Source organism: Calypte anna, chromosome 5A, assembly GCF_003957555.1.
Source record: "Calypte anna isolate BGI_N300 chromosome 5A, bCalAnn1_v1.p, whole genome shotgun sequence".
Taxonomy (NCBI): Eukaryota; Metazoa; Chordata; class Aves; order Apodiformes; family Trochilidae; genus Calypte; species Calypte anna.
The window spans coordinates 43,102,942-43,121,275 of NC_044251.1; the positions used below are offsets into that span (position 1 = coordinate 43,102,942).

General features: G+C 47.2%; 1 protein-coding gene across 1 annotated transcript in view; it reads right to left on the reverse strand.

The window, feature by feature from the left end:
- The window catches only part of TOGARAM1 (TOG array regulator of axonemal microtubules 1), a 33,925-nt gene extending 15,722 nt beyond the window's left edge, over positions 1-18,203 (reverse strand). The window contains exons 1-6 of the mRNA XM_030452511.1: positions 16,515-18,203; positions 7,005-7,161; positions 5,725-5,856; positions 4,063-4,359; positions 1,886-2,142; positions 1,253-1,485 (exon numbers count right to left, since the gene is read on the reverse strand). Of these exons, the coding sequence (XP_030308371.1) occupies positions 1,253-1,485; positions 1,886-2,142; positions 4,063-4,359; positions 5,725-5,856; positions 7,005-7,161; positions 16,515-18,203 (2,765 nt within the window). The remainder of the gene's footprint in view (positions 1-1,252; positions 1,486-1,885; positions 2,143-4,062; positions 4,360-5,724; positions 5,857-7,004; positions 7,162-16,514) is intronic.
- Between the last annotated feature and the right edge of the window lie 131 nt (positions 18,204-18,334).

The following is an 18,334-nucleotide window of genomic DNA, read 5'->3' on the forward strand; positions in this document are numbered from 1 at the left end:
TGTGAACAGGCAGTGCTTATTGCCAGTGCTTGCAAATGAGCTGCTGAACTCATTTCTGAAACTGTTATGGGCATTCCAAGGCTTTTAATGTCTTTTGGGATATGTTTTGTCACTTCTAGAAATTCAGTCTTCCTGCCAGATGTCCTCTCCCTTCCTTGCTACTTCCTAATTCCTGTCTCTGTGAATCCTGTCAAACATTAAGCTCATGGGTCACTGAATAATGGGAATGGCATCTGGCATGGAGTGAGTCCTGGGCAAAGCCTTGCCTGGGAACACACACAGACCTCTGCAGTCTGGACTTCTTAGGTATTCGAGATGTTTAATGTCTTAATCTAATTATTATTTTTAGAACTGTGATTCAGTGGTAATGCAAATGGGGAATATGCACACACATTTGTTAGTTATGAGACTTCACAGCTGTGGAAACCCTGAATCATTCTACCCTTTCTCTGTCCCTAAAACTTTGTTTTTTCATATTCCTCCTCCTCCTCCTTGCTATTCTGCTAATGCAGTTGTATGCCAGTTACATAAGGATGTGCTTAGTAGACACAAAAGTAAAAGGTAGATTTGGACCAGGGCTACAATCAGCTTTGTCATGGGCTCCACAACCAGAGAGAGAGATTTGGCACTGCAAAATTTGCAAAATTCATAAAATTCCTCAAAACCTTTTGTTTTTTTCATTAAAAAATGAAATAGTTTATAAACAACTGGGCCACTGCTATCTACTATCAGAGTAGTATGTGTCATCACACCTTTTTTTGGTAGAATTCTTATTTTAAATGAACAAAAGTCTGTCAGTAATGAAATGGAAGCAGTTCATGATCCACAAAATTAAAAATTTCTACATGGTCTTCCTCTTACCAAAAAACCAACCCACTTCTTCTTCAATTTCCAAGCCATAATAAACAAACCTTATCCTTCCTCTTAACTAATTCTCCTTCTTACTCATTTGTTTAGGCTATGGTTCACATACCAGGCTAAAGCCTTAATAAAATATTTACTACCTCTGGCAGCACTTCACTGCACTGTGTTACTATGGAACTCTTCCAAATTAAAAGCTAACACAAATTAGAATAATATAATTAAGCAGGTATGTTATACAGCAATGTAATTCTAGATAGGAAAACAATCCATGTAAAAACCAAGCAATTAAGCAAAACAATGCTGTATAAAAATATATATATTAGAGATTTCACCCCCTTTAATATTTAACTACAGCAGCAGAGGCTGTGAGAGCTCCAGAGCCACTCACGTTCTCCTCCTCCTCCTGGGGGCTGTGGACACAGGTGAAGCCCGAGACTCCTGGCTGTAAACTCCACTCTCAGTGCAGGAGCCCAGGCTGGGGGAAGAGGCCTGGGAGAGGGAGTCCCCAGACAGATCCAGTTTAAGAGCAGAATCAGGACTTTCCAGGTCTGAGAAGTTGCTGCTGAGCTTTGCCCTCTTCTTGGCTGCGCTGTTCCGTAGCGACCTAAGTGAGTTCTGCATCTAAACAGGGTTGGAAACACAGGGGCAGCTTTTAGTCACTGCATGGGGAAAAAAACTTTGCTAAGCAGAAGGCAGGATGTTCCTGAGGGTTCAGTTCAGTCCATGGGAGCAAGGGGAATGCCCACTTCCTTGGGTATGCTGTGTTACATCCAGCCTTTCCATCAAAGTTCCATTGATGCCTGGAGCAGACATGGGAAGTGCACTGCAGCACTGGGATGTATTGCTTTCCCCAGCTTCTACCAGACACCCAGGGGTATCTATGGAAACCTGCTGCACGGATGACAGTATCACAAAACTGAAGCCAGAAACATTTATTTTCTGGCTCCTGATTGAAAATAAAAGCCCATGTTGTAACCATTGTATCAGTGATTAAAGTGTGCCACATCACACCCAAACCCACCTCTTCCTGGTCCACTTCCTCGCCATCGACACGTAGCTCTGAGAGCTCAGCTGCAAGCTTCTTATCCACCTCCTCCAGCCACAGCTCCTCACACTCCTCACTCCTCCACTTGGCCACCTTTCTGCCCACCTTGTCGGGCAGCGGGCGAGGGATGGGGGGCACGGGCACGGCCCCGCTCAGGCCCCTGCAGGAGGCTGGGTGCTTCACCAGGGTGGGCTTCAGCTGCAGAGGGGAATGCTGCTCCTGCAGACTCTCCCCTGAAGGAGACACACACAGGATTCAGGAACAGCCCTTACCTGAACCAGCTCCACGCCTCTGCCTGGCACCAGAAAACTCCTTGGGCAAGGAAAGGGTTAGGAAGCACACTCATGCACACAGCTTGAGTTACCACTATAAACACATGCCCAGGACATTCTGTTTGGCTGAGTATAAGCAAATTTTAATAATAATTTTAATGAAACCTGTAAGAACATAAAACCAGTTGTGCTGGGTAAGGTAAGGAGGCAAGAAACCAACATTTCAGAGTATTCAGAGAGGGTTCAGGAAGCTCCTCAGTCAGAGGTCTGACCCGAGCTGCCCCAGTGTCCTGGCAGACACCTCCACTGCCTGCATCAAGAGAGTCTGCTCTTGGCATCCCAGCTCCACAGGGAGCACTAGCAAAGCACTTCCTTGTGTTTCAAACCCAAAGTCACAAATCCCTTCCCTGGCTCCCCCATGTATCCATGTGTGATATCAATACAGATACACACACATGGGTGGAAGGAAGTGTCTCCCATGAACCACAGGAGTCATTCCCTCCCTAACTTCATTTTTATACAATTCATAACTTTCAATACTCCTCCTCCAACATCACTTTTCCAAATGCACCAACCCCCTGTTCCTGAATACTGACTTCTGCACATTTTTCAATAGTTAATTCAAAAAAACATCAACCAGACTTGTCTCTGGCTATTCCCTCCCCTCTCTACCTTTTCCATTTCCCCACGTTTCAAGCTCAGTTATCAATCTCTTCTACTTCCAGGGTCTTGTTCTTTTAAAAAAGTACCAATCAGTATTTCATGCATGTGCATACCAATATATACTTAGTACCTTTAAATAGTAATTACCTTTCTTAATGAAGAAAAAAAGAAGACTAGTGCCCTAGCAAACCCTCCTTCAAGCTGCTGTAATAAAAATAAAGTTACTCCAAAGAAAGGGAAAAACATTAAATGTGTATGGACACCATACAGAAAATTAGCAAGTGATGAACCCACATCTATAAGGTAAAGTTTCATGCACTCAAGAGAGGTGACTTCCAAAGCATTAACTCACAAAGTTTCTACATAGGCACAAAAATATGGGTCTCAGTTACAAGGAAATTTAAATTAGATTTCCCTAAATCAGTGCAAAATTTTATGTGGAAACTGTTAATCTTGAATACAGGTTTGCCTCGTGACTGATTAGGAATCAATTTAAGATAAACAGTACAACTATTTCTAATGAAAGTAGGACTGCCTTTAGTAAGTATTGCTCAGGAATCAGCTAAACTGTTGAAGCTGTAATGACATAAAACATTTCAGTATAGCTAAGGTGTGCATGAGGTCTTCAAGGGCAGGAAATGAGACCCTGAAGAGCAGTCCCTGCCATCAGCTGTCAGTCTAAACTGGGGTGAAAGCAGCACACGTTCTCCTCATCACAGATCTAGCTGCTTGAAACCAGGTTTAAAAGAGCTCTTTTGTGCCTGAGGAACTCAATACATGTATTTCCAAATCCAAATAAAGAAGCAAAAAGGCAAAATGCAGTGAGTTATACTTTTCTTCCACATGTATTGATTAGAGTACCAAAGACACAGGTATTTCTCTACTGCCTTTCTTTCCAAGTGGGTCAAAGTACTTTCTATTTTAGTTCAAAGAAAAACTTTTCCTTAATACATTACTGATAAGAAAAGCAGAGCTGTAGCATATTATGCTTTGGGACAAAATACACAGACTTCACTTTTTAAAAGAAGCCTCCAGTGATGTGACTTGACCAGCACCAGTATAAAACCCTCTTGTTTCTAATCACAACTGGTAACTGTGGTTAGATAAGTAGGCACTGATAAGTCTTCATTTACCTCCACAGGAAGTGTCTGGCTCCTGCTTGAAGCCATGCAAAAGGTGACCTGAAATGTGTTTTCATTATCCTGACAACATTCCTACCTGCACTGTCTCCTGCCTTTTGACTGAGAAGCTGCTTCTGTGAACTGGGCTTGAGCAGTCCTTCAAAGCTTTTCAGAGGCCAGGAGTTTGAGAAGCTCATGGTCCTGTCCTGTGACTTCTTTGGAGAGTCAGCTGGAGAGGAGAGGTGTTTGGGGCTGCTCCTGGGTGATGACAGAGGGTAAGATGGCAGAATGAAGGTGCCCTGGCTTGCATTAGGAGCCTGGAGGGACACCGTGTGCTCTGCTTGGTTGCAAAAACTTCTCTGGGTCTTGCTGGAAAAATTTAGGCTGGCACTAACTGAGCAAAGAAAAAGAGAACAGTTATTTGTGGTAATTAGCCTCTTTGACAGCTCCTATAATAATTATTTACAATTAAATAATGCACTTTCTAGACAGTCAGAACTGAAGGTCAGCATTTTTCCCAAGCAAACAGACAAATCAGCTTATTTTGTTTTGCACATTGCATTGTCCCTCAAAATACCCATTTTCTTGAAAAATAAATGTGTATCTGGAACTAGAGTGCTTTAACTGCTTCCCATGAAGGTCAGATGGCACACTGCCCACACACCCTCAGGCTTTTAGCCATGGAAGTGGCCAAGAGGATGAGTTTTAACAGAGTTCCTGTCAGCCTCTGGCTCACTGAGTCTCAGCCCCACAGCCAACTCCAGAGGCACAGCTGGGAGAATGGGACAGCACAGCCCAGGAACAAGTGACAGTGTGAGTCAGGTTGGGGAACCTATTAATTGTCCATGTCACTCCAAAAAAAATATTATTTTTCTTTTAGTTACAGCATAAAAAATCCCCTCACAAATCAGATGACTCCAAGGTCTGTGTCTTATGCTCCTGCTGCTTTCCAGAGCTGCAGTATCCTGGCATTCCCCCAGTATTGTGCAGCAGCAAAACTGAGACAACCAAGTCAGGTGTGGGCTGTACTAGCAGGGAAAAGCTCAAGTAATTATCTCTGGCACAAAAGCTGCTTGCAGAGAATAAATCAGCAAGTTAGGGCAAAGTACCTGGCAGCCTCCTGAAGACTGAAGCTAAGAGAAGAGAACATTGACTTTGCAGTTACAGAGGTAAAAAACAAAGAGGAAATTATTTCCTTCTCTCCACAGGTATGAGAAAAAGACTATCTAGAGCCCACAAGTGGCTAGAAGGAAGCTGAGTACACGAGGCTCCTACTTATCTTCCAAGAAGACTGTCAGCTCTATCCCTTGTCCAACACATCTGGACCACTCAAAGCAGCTCTGTCCACAGATGTGGGATCAGCACCATCCATTCCTTCCAACAGTGAGTTTATTGCTTCATTAAGTGCACATCTGGCATTTTTACTACGCAATAATGACAGAAACATAAAAACACACAGAAACTCATCTTACAAACAGAAACTCATCAGCCTCCAGCTCCTGGGTTAAGGTGCACCCGATCAAATCTCTCTTTTGCAACCAGCAGCAAAAGCCACCTGGCCACCTGGCTGGCAGAAGCCTCCACAAACTACAGTAACACTACAGAATTAAAAGCTTCACACACTGAGGTCACTTGCACCCAGCTGCAAACACCACTCCTGAAACTCGGTGAAGCAAGAGTACAAATAAATGCAGCACAGAAACAGAGACATTCCCAGAGTAACATGCACTGACTTACACTACAGTCAGAATCCATATACCTTTGTCTTGCTGAGAGTTATTTAATCCTAAAAGCTGTAAATCAGAGTCCACACTGCCACTCCTCCCGCGTGGCTGCGTGTATCCAAGTGTTCCACATTTCCCTGAAATTTGTGGCTGAGAGCCCATAGCACCTTTCAAAAGAAAAAAACCAAATCATTAGATAAATACTTAGCATAGAGTACTCAATAAAAAACACACATTAATATTTAACAGTGAATTAAGAGTATTTTGTCTAACTTCTAGTGTAAAATACATCTACCTTCAAAGTATTTAATCCAGGCGTTCCTAAGCAACCTCATTAGAGTGCTCGTAGTCACAAACTGGAAAAGTGGCTGCCCGTTCTTCCAGGGCACTTTTCCAACAGAGACTTGTATGGTCAAAAGAAACACCCAGAACAATCCCCTCTTTGAATGTAGGACAATAAAGGGTTGTCAGCACCTTAAAGCCCTGAAACACAGCGAGTTTCTTTGGAGCGATGTCAGCGGTAGCAGAGCAGTGAGTAGCCTTGGCATGCCACCCGTGTCACCACTCCTCAGACAAAGCAGAGGACAGAACTTGCTGCCAAGTGATGAGAATAAATCAGGCCTGGTCTTGCCCAGCCTTTCACATGCCTTTTGGCTACGAAAACACTCAGTGCTGAGCCTACATTGCTGCTGTGAATTAAGTGGAGCGCTCTACCCACCATCTTCCACTGCCCTGCATCTCAAAATAAATGCTGGTTTCTACCTCAGACACAATCTCTGCTGCTCCCTCCTCACACAGCTTTCCACCCTAGCTGTTTATGCAGTGTAAGAAGAGCAAATATGCAAATTTACACTAGATATGCTTGGCTCTGCTCCCCTGAGCAGCCTGCCATACATAAACAGGACCTTCCCAGATGCTGTCCAGCTTACGCTGTTTCATACCCTGACAACACCATCAACAAACTCTCAACAGCAATCCTTTTACCACAGAGTCTGTTATCCCAGCCAACAACATATTCCTGCTTAACAGTCAGTAAAATTCTGTGCATTTTAAAAATCTGCTGCTTTATCTCAATTTATCCTATTGTTTTGAGGTGGCACAGACTTCTCCAGGAGCAGGGATGGGACTGCTGCCATTTGCTGGAAGCGTAGCCCTGTGACTAATAACCAGTTCTTCACAGTAAATGAAAATCAATGACAAAACAAACAATCAACCAAAGACAAATCATGCTCAGGAAGCTACAAATTTATGCCTGGGTTCTTCCAAATCTGTTTTGTAAACAGCAGACCAAACGTTTTTCTGTGGTAATACTTACCAGCACAAAGAGAAGAACGCTCAGAGTTAAAATCTATACTATTCTGAAAAAAATTCCTTGAAGCTCTTTTTCTGCTAAAAAATAACTCATCACTGCCTGGAACGCCTTGAGAGGGCCTTAACTTTGGAGAATGGAGAAAATCATTGGATGTAGAGAACTGCAGGAAAAAGGAAAATAAAGAGACATCCGTGTGTGTGAAATGAAAGCACAATGTAACTTGGTCATCTAGGTCCCACCACAGCCCAGACCCATCTCTCTTCACAGTAGAACTACACAAACCATTGCCAATACGTTAAAGAAGACAGAATTGATAGGAAATAAAGGGGTTTATTCCCTGTTATTCAGACAATCAAAAGAAGAGAGTGTGTGCACATGAGCCATACCTCCTGCAGGTGGGTGATGGCCTCAGCCCCCAGCACCACCCCAGTGCTAAAACCCCCTAATCCTATGTCCCAACATCAGAGTCTCCCCTGGCCCTTCCTGTGCAGATCTGTAACATCAGAGCTGAAGCCAAAGGTAAATTGGCTGCAGCACAGCCAGGTCAATGGCTCAGAAACTCTGATCCTTCACACAAAAAAGGGTGAGGAATTTTTAAAAGCTTAAAATGCAGCACAAGCTCCCTGGGTCATCAATATAAACTGCCAGACCTCCTCTGGTTATAAAATGCCTAACATTTTGATGAGTGTCTTCTTTTCCCAGCTATCAGTACTGCAAGTATTTTAAGCTTTAGAAAGTGTTTTAGTTGGTTTCCAGTTCTCACTGCTCACACTGTAGGGAAAAACCCCACAACCTGGTGGAGTTGCACTGCTCATTAATTTTTAAAATTTATTTTAAATGTTTAAAAGATAAAAATCTTAAATTTTTGAATCATGTAACATTTAGCTCTGTGTTTAAATAGCAGCTCCTTGAGGTGTGAAAAAAAAAATTGTGTCAGATTTAGCCTAAAAGCTGTGTCTGGTAATACAAGCACCTTGTAATGGGAGCTGGTTACAGATGAAGGAAAAATCTGAATAATATAAAAATTTAGCAAAGAAAAGAACACACTTAAGATAAAAGTTTCTTGCTTTCTGATTAGTAAAATCAGCAATGTAAATCACTTCCAGGCTACACTAACTCTGCTCTCCTCTTTCAGACACAAGGCTCTGCACAGAGCCCCAAAGAGAAGTCTGAACAGAAATGGAAATATTTATTCAGTGCTGGAAAGAACAGCATCATGTTGAGCCTGAAAACCTCCTTTACTCAATATACCAACTGTGTGATGGAAATGTGTACTCTAACACAGGCATAGCACATGCATTTATAAAAATAAATCTTTTTCATTTCACTTAAGGTCACAGTTCACTGTAAAGACAGATTCTGAGGCTGGGAACCCCACAAAAACTCTTGCACCACGGCACTGCAAGTCTTCATTAGTCAGTAACTCAATTATCTCCTAATTCCCAGCAGGGAAAAGTCCCCTCAGCCTGGGCACACAGACCGTCCCGTCCCCCAAAGAGCTCAGGGCTCTGCTACATGTTCCCTGCACTGGGATAAATCCCAGAGTAATTTAACAGATTACAGTAACCATTAGGTCAAACAAACAGCAGCTAAATGCTCCAGTATCTTGATGGGCTTTAATTTAATGTTTCATGTTTTAATGAGAGCATCACCAAAGCATCACACAATGAAGTGTGGTCAGGACTGAGACCTGAAGCAGCAGAGTCACAAGATGAACAGCATCACTATGGGCTGCTTTTAAATCACTGTAAGATTTACTTTGTCACAGAGTATCTAAGAATAAAATTGTTTATAGTTACAGAATAGAGGCAAAAAACTTCAAAAGCTTCTGCAAAACCTTCAGGTCCCTGCCAACTAAAGATTCACAACTTGTCAGCAAGATATATATATATATGTGTATATATATATACAAGCCAAGAGAAATAAAAAAATTCAACAAGACTCCTCAGGAATAAATGAACTCCACAATTCAAACTTTTAAATGACACACTTGTAATTCTCCTCCCTCTAAAGACTGTCCTCCCTTAAAAATGGAAAAAAAAAGAAACCAAAGCAGACAGCAACTCACCCGTGGTACCTGTTAGCAGCAGTAAATAAGTGAAGCAGCTCTGTGCCTGGATTTCCATTTAGGGCTTTAAAATCCCAGCCAGTTCCCAAAGGGAGAGCTGCTGCTCATCCCAGCACTCAGGGCCAAGGTACACAGCCCCTGGAATGGAACAGCTTCCCTCTTCTGGGAGGGCTTTTGTGGCAAACAAAAATGGCAAAAATGTCAGCTCTACTTCCAGGAGTGCCTCTCCCCTGGTGCTGAGCACCACATGTGCTGCCTGGGCTCCCAGCTCAGCAGCTCTGACTGAATCAGCTGCACAACGAGCAGCAGGATTTTAAGCAAATCCACCAAAATGCTCAAAAGCTTAAAACTTTACATAAAATCTTCCTCCCCGAAAGCCAGTGCTAATGCAGGACCTGACTCCTTAATCGGCCTTTGGGGATTAGGTTTTCACTTAAATATTTGTAAGGCAACTGCTGAGTTCAAAGCCCAGGACAGTAAAGGAGAAGTGAAGGATGCTCGGTACAAAAGGCATGAGCCTGAATCCCAGTTTTAATGGGAGACAGCAGCAGGAATCCAGTAAAAAGGAAATGGTTTAGTAGGACCTGAGCAGGAAACATGAAGCTTTGCAAAGAGCAAGAGCAGGATTCCTAAGACTGGGTGCTGTGCTGGCTTTTTCTCACCTGGCACCCTGAGGGACACCAGTTTTGTTTTGAAAATGAGAAAAAAGAGCAGTGGGTGAAGGGAGTTGTTCCAGGTGGTTACAAGTGAGGACAAAGCAGAAGGTGAGAACTCAGCATTCCTGCTCCTGTGGTCAGCTGGCTGGAAAACACCACTTTCAATCTACCTCTCCTTAGTCCCATAAATAAATGGATTAGCTGTACAACACCCTTACACCTCATTTTTCCACACAGACAAAACAATCTATGCAGAGGCAGGAACTTGCACAACACTGACAGGACTGTACAACTTTGTTCAGTTGTGCCAATCCCATCTGCAGGAATCAGAGCTGATTCCCTGGATGCAAATGATAATTGCAGTGATTATAGATTTGCTAAACATAGGCACGCAGGGCAGTGGCAAATAACCACAGACCTAAAGCTGCCAGCTGTTCCACTGAAGTAGATGGCAGACCCTGGCAGAGGCATCGAAAGGTTTCAGCTTTGTTTAAATTCTCCCAGTCCCACAATGCTGGAAACTATTTGAATCCATCCACCAAAAGAAACACTTACTTGGTGAGCCCCTGGGAGTGACCTGGCTGCACTGGGGGAGACAAGAGGTCCCCCCACTCATCAGCACTGTGCTGCCAGGGAGAGATCAAGGACAGCACAAATATTGCATGGTAACTCCCCAAAATACTCCCAGCCTGCAGAAAAACCAGAGCTCCCATCCCAGAGACTGACACCTCAGCTGACAATGAAAGGATGGCTTTGTCCCACTGATGGATCAGCCACCTCCCTGTCCCTTCAGCCCCAGCCCTGGACAACAGAAGAGCCTTTGTTTCACAAAACAAACTCCACACATCACTTCAACACTCACTAACTCTTCAGAAAGCCCAGCTATTACATTCCCTGGTTATCAGATCAGCACCTAAATGGAGAATGCCACAGGCATGGCAGACAGTGCAGTTATGGGAAATTGGGTGTAATTCCTGTACACTTTATCTCCTACACCTCACACTTCAGTGAAACGTTCAAATGCTCTTGATTCCCCCCAAAGGGCACTGCTTCCAGCAGCAGGCACAGGAGCCCAGAGTGTCTCTGTTTCCCAGGGACAAGCCCAGAGGTAACTCTTTCCCTGCAGTTATTTTCCATACAAGCACACCCCATGTTGAAGGCTCAGCTACCAACTGAGCTCCCAGCACACTGAGGGCTGATGCTCTGGCAGCCAGTTTGCTCCTTGTGTCTCAGCAGGGCAGGGCAGCCAGGAACATCTACAGAAGTAGCATTGAATTTTTTTAAAGGTACTTCTGTACCCCAAACTGCAGTGGTTTTGTTCTGGTAGCTTGCTGCTATAACAAGTACAGAAGATGAGGTAAGGAGGGGAGGGTTGCTAATGCAAAGCTCTGAAACTCACTCGTGTGACCTCCTGCAAGCTGGGAACCCACTGGAAAATGCAACATGTTTGGTCACAGCAGGATCATTTCAATTATTTCATTGTCAGAAGAGCAATAGAATCTGTCAGGCCCCCAAAGAAAAGAACATAAATGTTTATTCCAGAATAGGATCTGGTCTGGATTCAGCTTGGAATTGCTTACACACTTGCAGGCTAAGCCCTGGGAGTGGAAGCAGACATAATCCATCAGCAGAGAGCACTCACTTCACTGACTTCAGACAACTTGATCCATTGGATTTACAGATAACAGAATCCCAAGCCTGGCTCTGCCAGCTCAGGATTAGAAATTAACAGGACCTTACTGAAGTCCAAAGGAAAATAACCACAGGTTTTTACACTGCATTACCACCCTGTGCTACCTAACACTTCCCAACGTGTTCCTCAGATGTTGCTGGGAGGATATGCTCCAGAATGTGAAGCTGCAGGTTCTTTAAAAACAAGTATTACCATTTGATTAATTCAGCCAGAAGGCAGAGAAGCTTCAGCTGAGCAATGCAAGCTGGGTGGTAAAAGCAACAGAAGTGAGGAGGAGGAGGTCAGGTAGCCCAGTGTGGCTTTAGAGCAGGGCAGAGGCAAAGGCAGAGTCTGCCCTGATGCTCAGAGCAGCTGCCAAGAACAAGATGAGAGGAAGCTTTAGTTGATCAGCTCAGGTCTGGCTTCCAAAAAGAAAGACAACTGGACAGCTGAGGTGCTGTGAGCAGCTAGTAAGGCAGAAGCCTTCTATTTCAGGGTATAAAGCACTGAACCATGAAACCCTGCACTTAAAGGATAGCAGCAGTCAGAATCAAGACCCACAGATTTATTAAGGACTGGTATCAACCTTTTATTTAGGGACAGAAACACACTGCTCAGGACAGACACTGCTGGTTCCCTGGGAGCTCACAGATGGGTATGAAACAAAACCAGTTTCCAACAACTTCAGAGGCTGCAGAGAAAAGTCTCATCAATAACTTGATTGAACATCACTGGCAGAGGCTGAGTTTGAAGACCAACCCTTGGAGGCAATGTGCTTTATCTACATTACAGTTTTAGTACAGATTAACTTACACATGTTCCACCTCACATCTTATCTGATTAGGAATGTCTAGATGTGGCCTTGGACAATCACTGTAACATGACCCTAAAGATACTAGTAGAAAACCAACTTTAAACATTAAGCTAATTTCATGCATCCTTTCAGCCACAGAATGACTCCAGAAGTTAATTTTTAAGCAAATTAATTTCAAAGGAATGTCTGAATTAATAATTAATTCCTCACATTTACATTAACAAGTGGACTAGCTGAATTTTATGCATGACATACCTTACTGCAAAGAGGGCAGAAGAGATACAGGGCTAACTTGCTTTCTCCCTCCAACTCTGACTGCTAAATGCCCCATGGAAAAAGAGCTTTATTTATACAGCTTGTGGCAATCTCTTTCAGTTAACAAGGAATGTCTTCAAGTAGAGGAAACACTGTCCATGCTTGCTTGTCCCAGAGTGCCTCCAGTGGAAACACAATTCACCCCCTCACATCACAGATCCATAGGTGCCACGGGATCAAAGCAGTTTTATGGCATGGATGTAACAAAACCAGTGCCACCAAGAGCCAGCAAATACTGCACCAAAAAACCCATAAAACTGGATAAAAATATGCCCCCTGCCCTGGGGAGCTTTGCTTTCAGACAGATGTAAGAGCAGAGCAAGAGGAATGGTGAGGATGTGAGGAGTGGGCAACAAAGCTGCCACCCTGCAGAGATCAGGTACCTATCTCAGCACTGAGCCCACTGTGCTGTCTGAAGTGCTGTGGCAGTAAACATGGGCCTGGCCAAGAGGAATCTTTAAAGAGGAAGTCTTGAAAAGAATTAATCTCACCCTAAACTAGGCCCTTGGTTACAAAGAGCTCTCCAGACTCCACGGACTGCACAGACTAGGTCTCCAATGACCACGGGGCTGTTTAAGCAAGCACTGTGCAAGTAATTAAAATGAAATTAACATGAAATTAACATATCTTTTCCTCCCTTGCACAGGATGTCAAGCAGATGATAAAAACCATCTCTGATCTACTCCTTGTTTTAACCAAGGCTGTTCCTTTCCCTCACAAAGATGGGGTAGCTACATTAAATCATGCTTTTATCTTTCACAGGAGGACTGCTAGAGCCAGACCTTATCTTGACTGATACTGGAGTGTAAGGAATCAGTGGAAGTTGGAAAACTGAGTGCTGCCACTATTTCTGAGTGACAAACAAGTGTCACCAGCAGCAGCTGGACAGCTGAGAGGGGTGAGGGATGCATGATGGCTGCAGCAGCCTGCCCAGACTGAACTGGTGGGAGGCTGTAGAGACACAGAGCTACAGCTTCAACTTGCATTCAGCTCAGTTTGTCTTGAAGAAGCTCAGTAGGAGGGTGGCTGTGAATCCACAGCAATTTTTAAAACCACAGCTCCCAAAAAGCTGGTGGAAGAATGATTGGGAAGCCCTGTGGCTGCACACTCCCCTTCACCACCCCCAGGCAATGAAACAGCCTGCACTTTCTGCTGGACTCAACCAGGGTTTTCAAACCTACTTGAGTTCAAAATAAGAGCTGCTGCCTTGTCTCAGCCCTCAGCTGCCTCCCTGTAGTGGTGGGCACAACACTTCTGACACTGCTCACACCAGGGGAACCAATACCACTGGTTATGCAGGTAATACCAAGCTGGTAATGCAGGTGGAATTTTGGTACTGTTGCTCATCTGTGCTCAAGTCCAAACTGGCAGCTGTCAAATTCTATCAAACAGGACAGATCCTGTGTTACTTTTGTCAGTCCTTCCCTGCAAGTAAGCAAAAAGCTAAGTGGAGAAGAGTTCTACTTCAGTCTGTAATGAATTCTGGTTAACTGGAGGGTTCTGGTAACTCAGACACCTCTCAAATAAGAGCACAAAAGCAGCATTTACATGATTCCTTTGGCAGGGTGCAACTGATGAAGCATTCAAGTTCTGACTCCTCAGAGTTACTCATCTCTTTCTACCACCTTAAATATGCAAGAAAACAACATAAAATGGGAGTGAGAGACAAAGAGAACAAGCCAGAAAGCAGAGGGAAGTGACAAGAAGAAACAATCTCCAGCAGATACAGGATGTCTTAGAAGAAGTCATTAGATGCAAAAAACCCAAAATAGCAGTTCTTATAAAATGGAATACAGACCATGACAACCAGGATTTTCTCCCTGACCACCTCCTACCTGGCAGCAGTGAAACCCAAGCAACCTGCCCTGCCTCACCCCTGCTCCCTGCTCCAAACGAGGCTTTTACCCACCAGAGGCTGAAACAGATTCTGTTCTGATTCTGCAAAACCAGATGGCACAAACCTGAGCTCTGTGTCTGTTCCTAAGCAGGAATAAAGTCAAGAATTTGCCATAACACACAGGGGTGTAAGAAGAAAGATGATCCATAAAGCAGAATGTTACTTCAAATTGACAGTACTGGCATGATGGTAGATACAGAACTGGCAATGTCACCCCAAACACTGCAGCCCCACAGAGCAGCTGGCAGACAGGACAAGTCCATCTCAGGGTCTGTGTCCTCCCTGTGGTTATGTTCACAGGAGAGGTTAACTGCTCTCTTACACAAGAGCTTCCCCCAGCCTGCTTAGGACTTGCCCACCCCTGAGACCTGAGCCATGGACATGTGCCTGCTGCCCCAGCTCAGACTCCAGTTCACACCAGTTCTAAATATCCTTTGTCTATGCAATGAGCCAGAAACCATAAACTGCTTTCTCTCCAGGGTTGGAAACCTTGGCCAATCCTCCCAATTCAGAGGGATAAATACAACCACATGTACAAAAACATTAAAAAAAAAACATTAAAAGAAACAAAAGAAAACAAACCAGTAAGAAACCCCATTTCCACAGCACCCAGCTCCTGAGAGGGCTGTCCCAGGGGGAGGACCTTCCACCATCCCCAGCAACAGCCAGGTTCTGGTTGTGTCCTGGCTTGCTTTTTGTTTGCAATCTACAAAAAAGACACAAACCCAGCCAGGAGAAACCAACCTCAGGACAGAGCTCAGCTCCATTTGCCCCGAGAATGCTGGCAATTAACTACTGCTGCTGCAAGAGGTGGGAGTTAATACTGAAAGGCTCTTTCAAAAGGAAAAATCTTCTTGCTGGAGATGTTTTCCTAAGTTCCCTTTTGCCCAGACCCTGCTTGCCCTGTAGATACCCCAAGGGAACTTAATTGCCTGATTCATCACCTCAAAAAGATACAGATCTCTTCAGGAGTCTGAATAAAGGTGATAATTACCCCAACCAAGGGCCAGAGCCTTTGTGCATACAGGTACATACACGAACTTCAAGGGTTTTTTTCAGTACAATAATGCTAACTCGTGTTTCTTTTTGCTCTGAGACTTTATTAAAAGCCAGCCCAGGAAAGCAGCACTGCCCGTGACCTCCTGCAACACAGGAGGGGACAAGTTACTAAGCAACCAAGAATTAAATGCTGAGGACACAGAGGTGGCAGTGAGGAAAGGAAGTCTGTCCTACACAGCCCTGGAGTTTCCAAAAAGATCCCCTCCCTGCTGTAGGTCAAGTCATGAGAAATTAAACCTGTGTGTTTAACAACAAAACAAACCCAAACAATAACCCCACAACAGAAAGCCCACCCCACACACAGACCCCCCCAGGCTGGTATCAAACCCAAGCCATAGAGCAGAATCCTGCAGAGTTTTTCCTTCCCTTTGCAGCTGCTGAGATGCTCAGTGGTGAAATCAAAGCTCAGCTCAATCAGAGCTGGGGATCCTGCCTGACCTACATTCTTCCCAGGCAAATCAGGCCGAGGAACCAGAGCCACACTGACACCTGGCAGCCTCCAGGTTTTCTTACAGGGCAGCACCCTGACAAGAAGCACCAGCTCAGCCACACTCCTGAGCCCTGCTGAAGCCCCAGCTGAAGCTATTTGTCAGATTTCCTGCAAACAGCTTCTGTCTTTAGGAAACTCTCTGCAGCCAGTCAGGTATTCCCAAACAAAACCACACAGTCAGAAGCTCTCAGGTAGCTCCACTGCTCTTGCAGCCATTCCCTGGGTTTTAGCTGGGCCATTATCAGAGATGGAGCACTCAGGTCCCACCTCAGAAGTGCCTCAGGAAGTCCAGGTAACTGTTATATTTATTTTTGTAAGTGATACTCTGTCTGGTTCCTACCAGTGTTAAATGTGACAGCAGAGTTCCAAATCTGCCTTCCCAGCTGGATGTCTGTACAGAGATCCTTACAGATGGAACACCACAGTCCCAGCCATGCCCCACAAACACCTCTCCTTGAGTGAGCCTCTGACAGCTCCAAACCTCCCCTTGGAACATGCCTTACCCTTCATATGAGCAAGCCAGGTGACCTGTGAGTACATACCTGCTCCACACCCTTTGTCAAAGGCATCTTGACTCCTGAACCACCTTCCCTCTCTGCAGCATCCTCGTTTTCCCAAGGCAGTTTGCTTTTCCCTTTTCCTGCACTCAGGACTCTCCTGGGGCTCACTCCTTGGTCGGCAGAGGCAGCGTGTGTGCTGGAGTTGTGCAGAGCATCCTCCCTGGGCTGACACCCGCAGTAACTGTGTGCACTCTGGCTCCTGCTGCCCATCAGCAACCAGTCCGTATCGGCTCCTGGGGGCAAATACCCCCCCCTGGTATGGCCAGAGGATGGCAGGGGCACAGCATACTCCACAAACCCGTGGTCTACCAGCTTGGGCAAGGTCTTCCTGGCCAGCCTGGCCTGCACGGCGTGCATCACCCCGTCCCCGTTGTCCTCAAGCTCCACGGCATCCACCGCCTTGAAGAGAAGGGCGGTCCTGCCCGGGCCCATGGCAGCGGCCAGCGCGGCGAAGGCTTCCATGGCAGCGTGCCGAACCCTGCGCTTCCCGTCCACCAGAACCGGAGCCAGCTCAGAAGCCAAGCGGGCCAAATCCAGCTCCTCGGCGGGGTGAGCGAGGAGGGCGGCGATGCAGATGTTGACCACCTCCTCTCGGACTTTGGAGTTCTTGTGCCGCAGGAACTCGGGCTGCAGCAGCATCCCCAGCACCTGCCGGGGCCCCGCCGCCTCCATCAGCCGCAGGAAGAGCCGGGTGTACTCCCGCCGCACCGACACCTTGTTGTCCCCCAGCACTTTGGCGGCGGCAGAGACCAGCGGTGCCAGGAAGGTCCGGACCTGGTGTCCCAGCCGCAGGGCCAGCAGGTGGATCGCCTCCAGAGCCCCCAGCACCACCTTGAAGTTGGGGTCGTCCAGGAGGGTGTAGAGGAAGCTGATGAGCCCCAGGAGGCCGGGGGCGGGCGTGGAGGTCACGGCAGCCGGGCTGGCACCCCCGACCACCCTCTTCAGCTCCTCCACGGCTTCAGTCCGGTTCTTGTAGTCCTCCTGGTCCAGCAACCGAGCGTGAAGCTCCGGCGGCACCAGACCGAACTTCAGGCCGGTGCTGCCGGGCCGGGAGGGGCTTCCCTCACCGATCAGCCTGTCCTGCGGGACGGGATCGGTGCCGGTCACCTCCTCCTCCTCCTCCCGCTGCCCGGCGGTACCGGGGCCGCCCAGCTGCCAGGCCAGGCTGCGGGACAGCTCGCCCAGCCCGCGGCGGGGGGCGGGGGGCGACGTGAGGGCTCGCAGGGAGGCGGCGGGAGGCCGGGGGGAGCGGCCGGGACCGCGGCGCCGCCGGCTCAGCGCCGGACGCGGCCCCCACGGCGGATCGGCGGGATCAGCCTCCCGGCCGCCGCGCTGCGTGCTGAGGGCTGGGGACAGGGAGGGTCCCGGGGACAGGGGGGGTCCCGGGGCCAGAGGGTGTCCCGGGCTCAGGGGGGGTCCCGGGGCCAGGGGGGGTCCCGGGGCCAGAGGGTGTCCCGGGCTCAGGGGGGGTCCCGGGGCCAGGGGGGGTCCCGGGGCCAGAGGGTGTCCCGGGCTCAGGGGGGGTCCCGGGGCCAGGGGGGGTCCCGGGCTCAGGGGGTGTCCCGGGTTCGGGGGGGGTCCCGGGTTCGGGGGGTGTCCCGGGTTCGGGGGGGGTCCCGGGGTCTCCTCCATGGGGCGGGCGGGCGGTGGCAGCGCGAGGGCCGCGGCCATCAGGCGGCGCGCGCGGGAGCCGCCCCCGCCCCGGCAACGCCGCGCGCCCCAACACCGCCGCCGTCGCCAGGGGCCGGCCCGCAGCGCGCCTGCGCGGCACCCACCACAGTGCGGCCGAAGGGGTGAGGGGG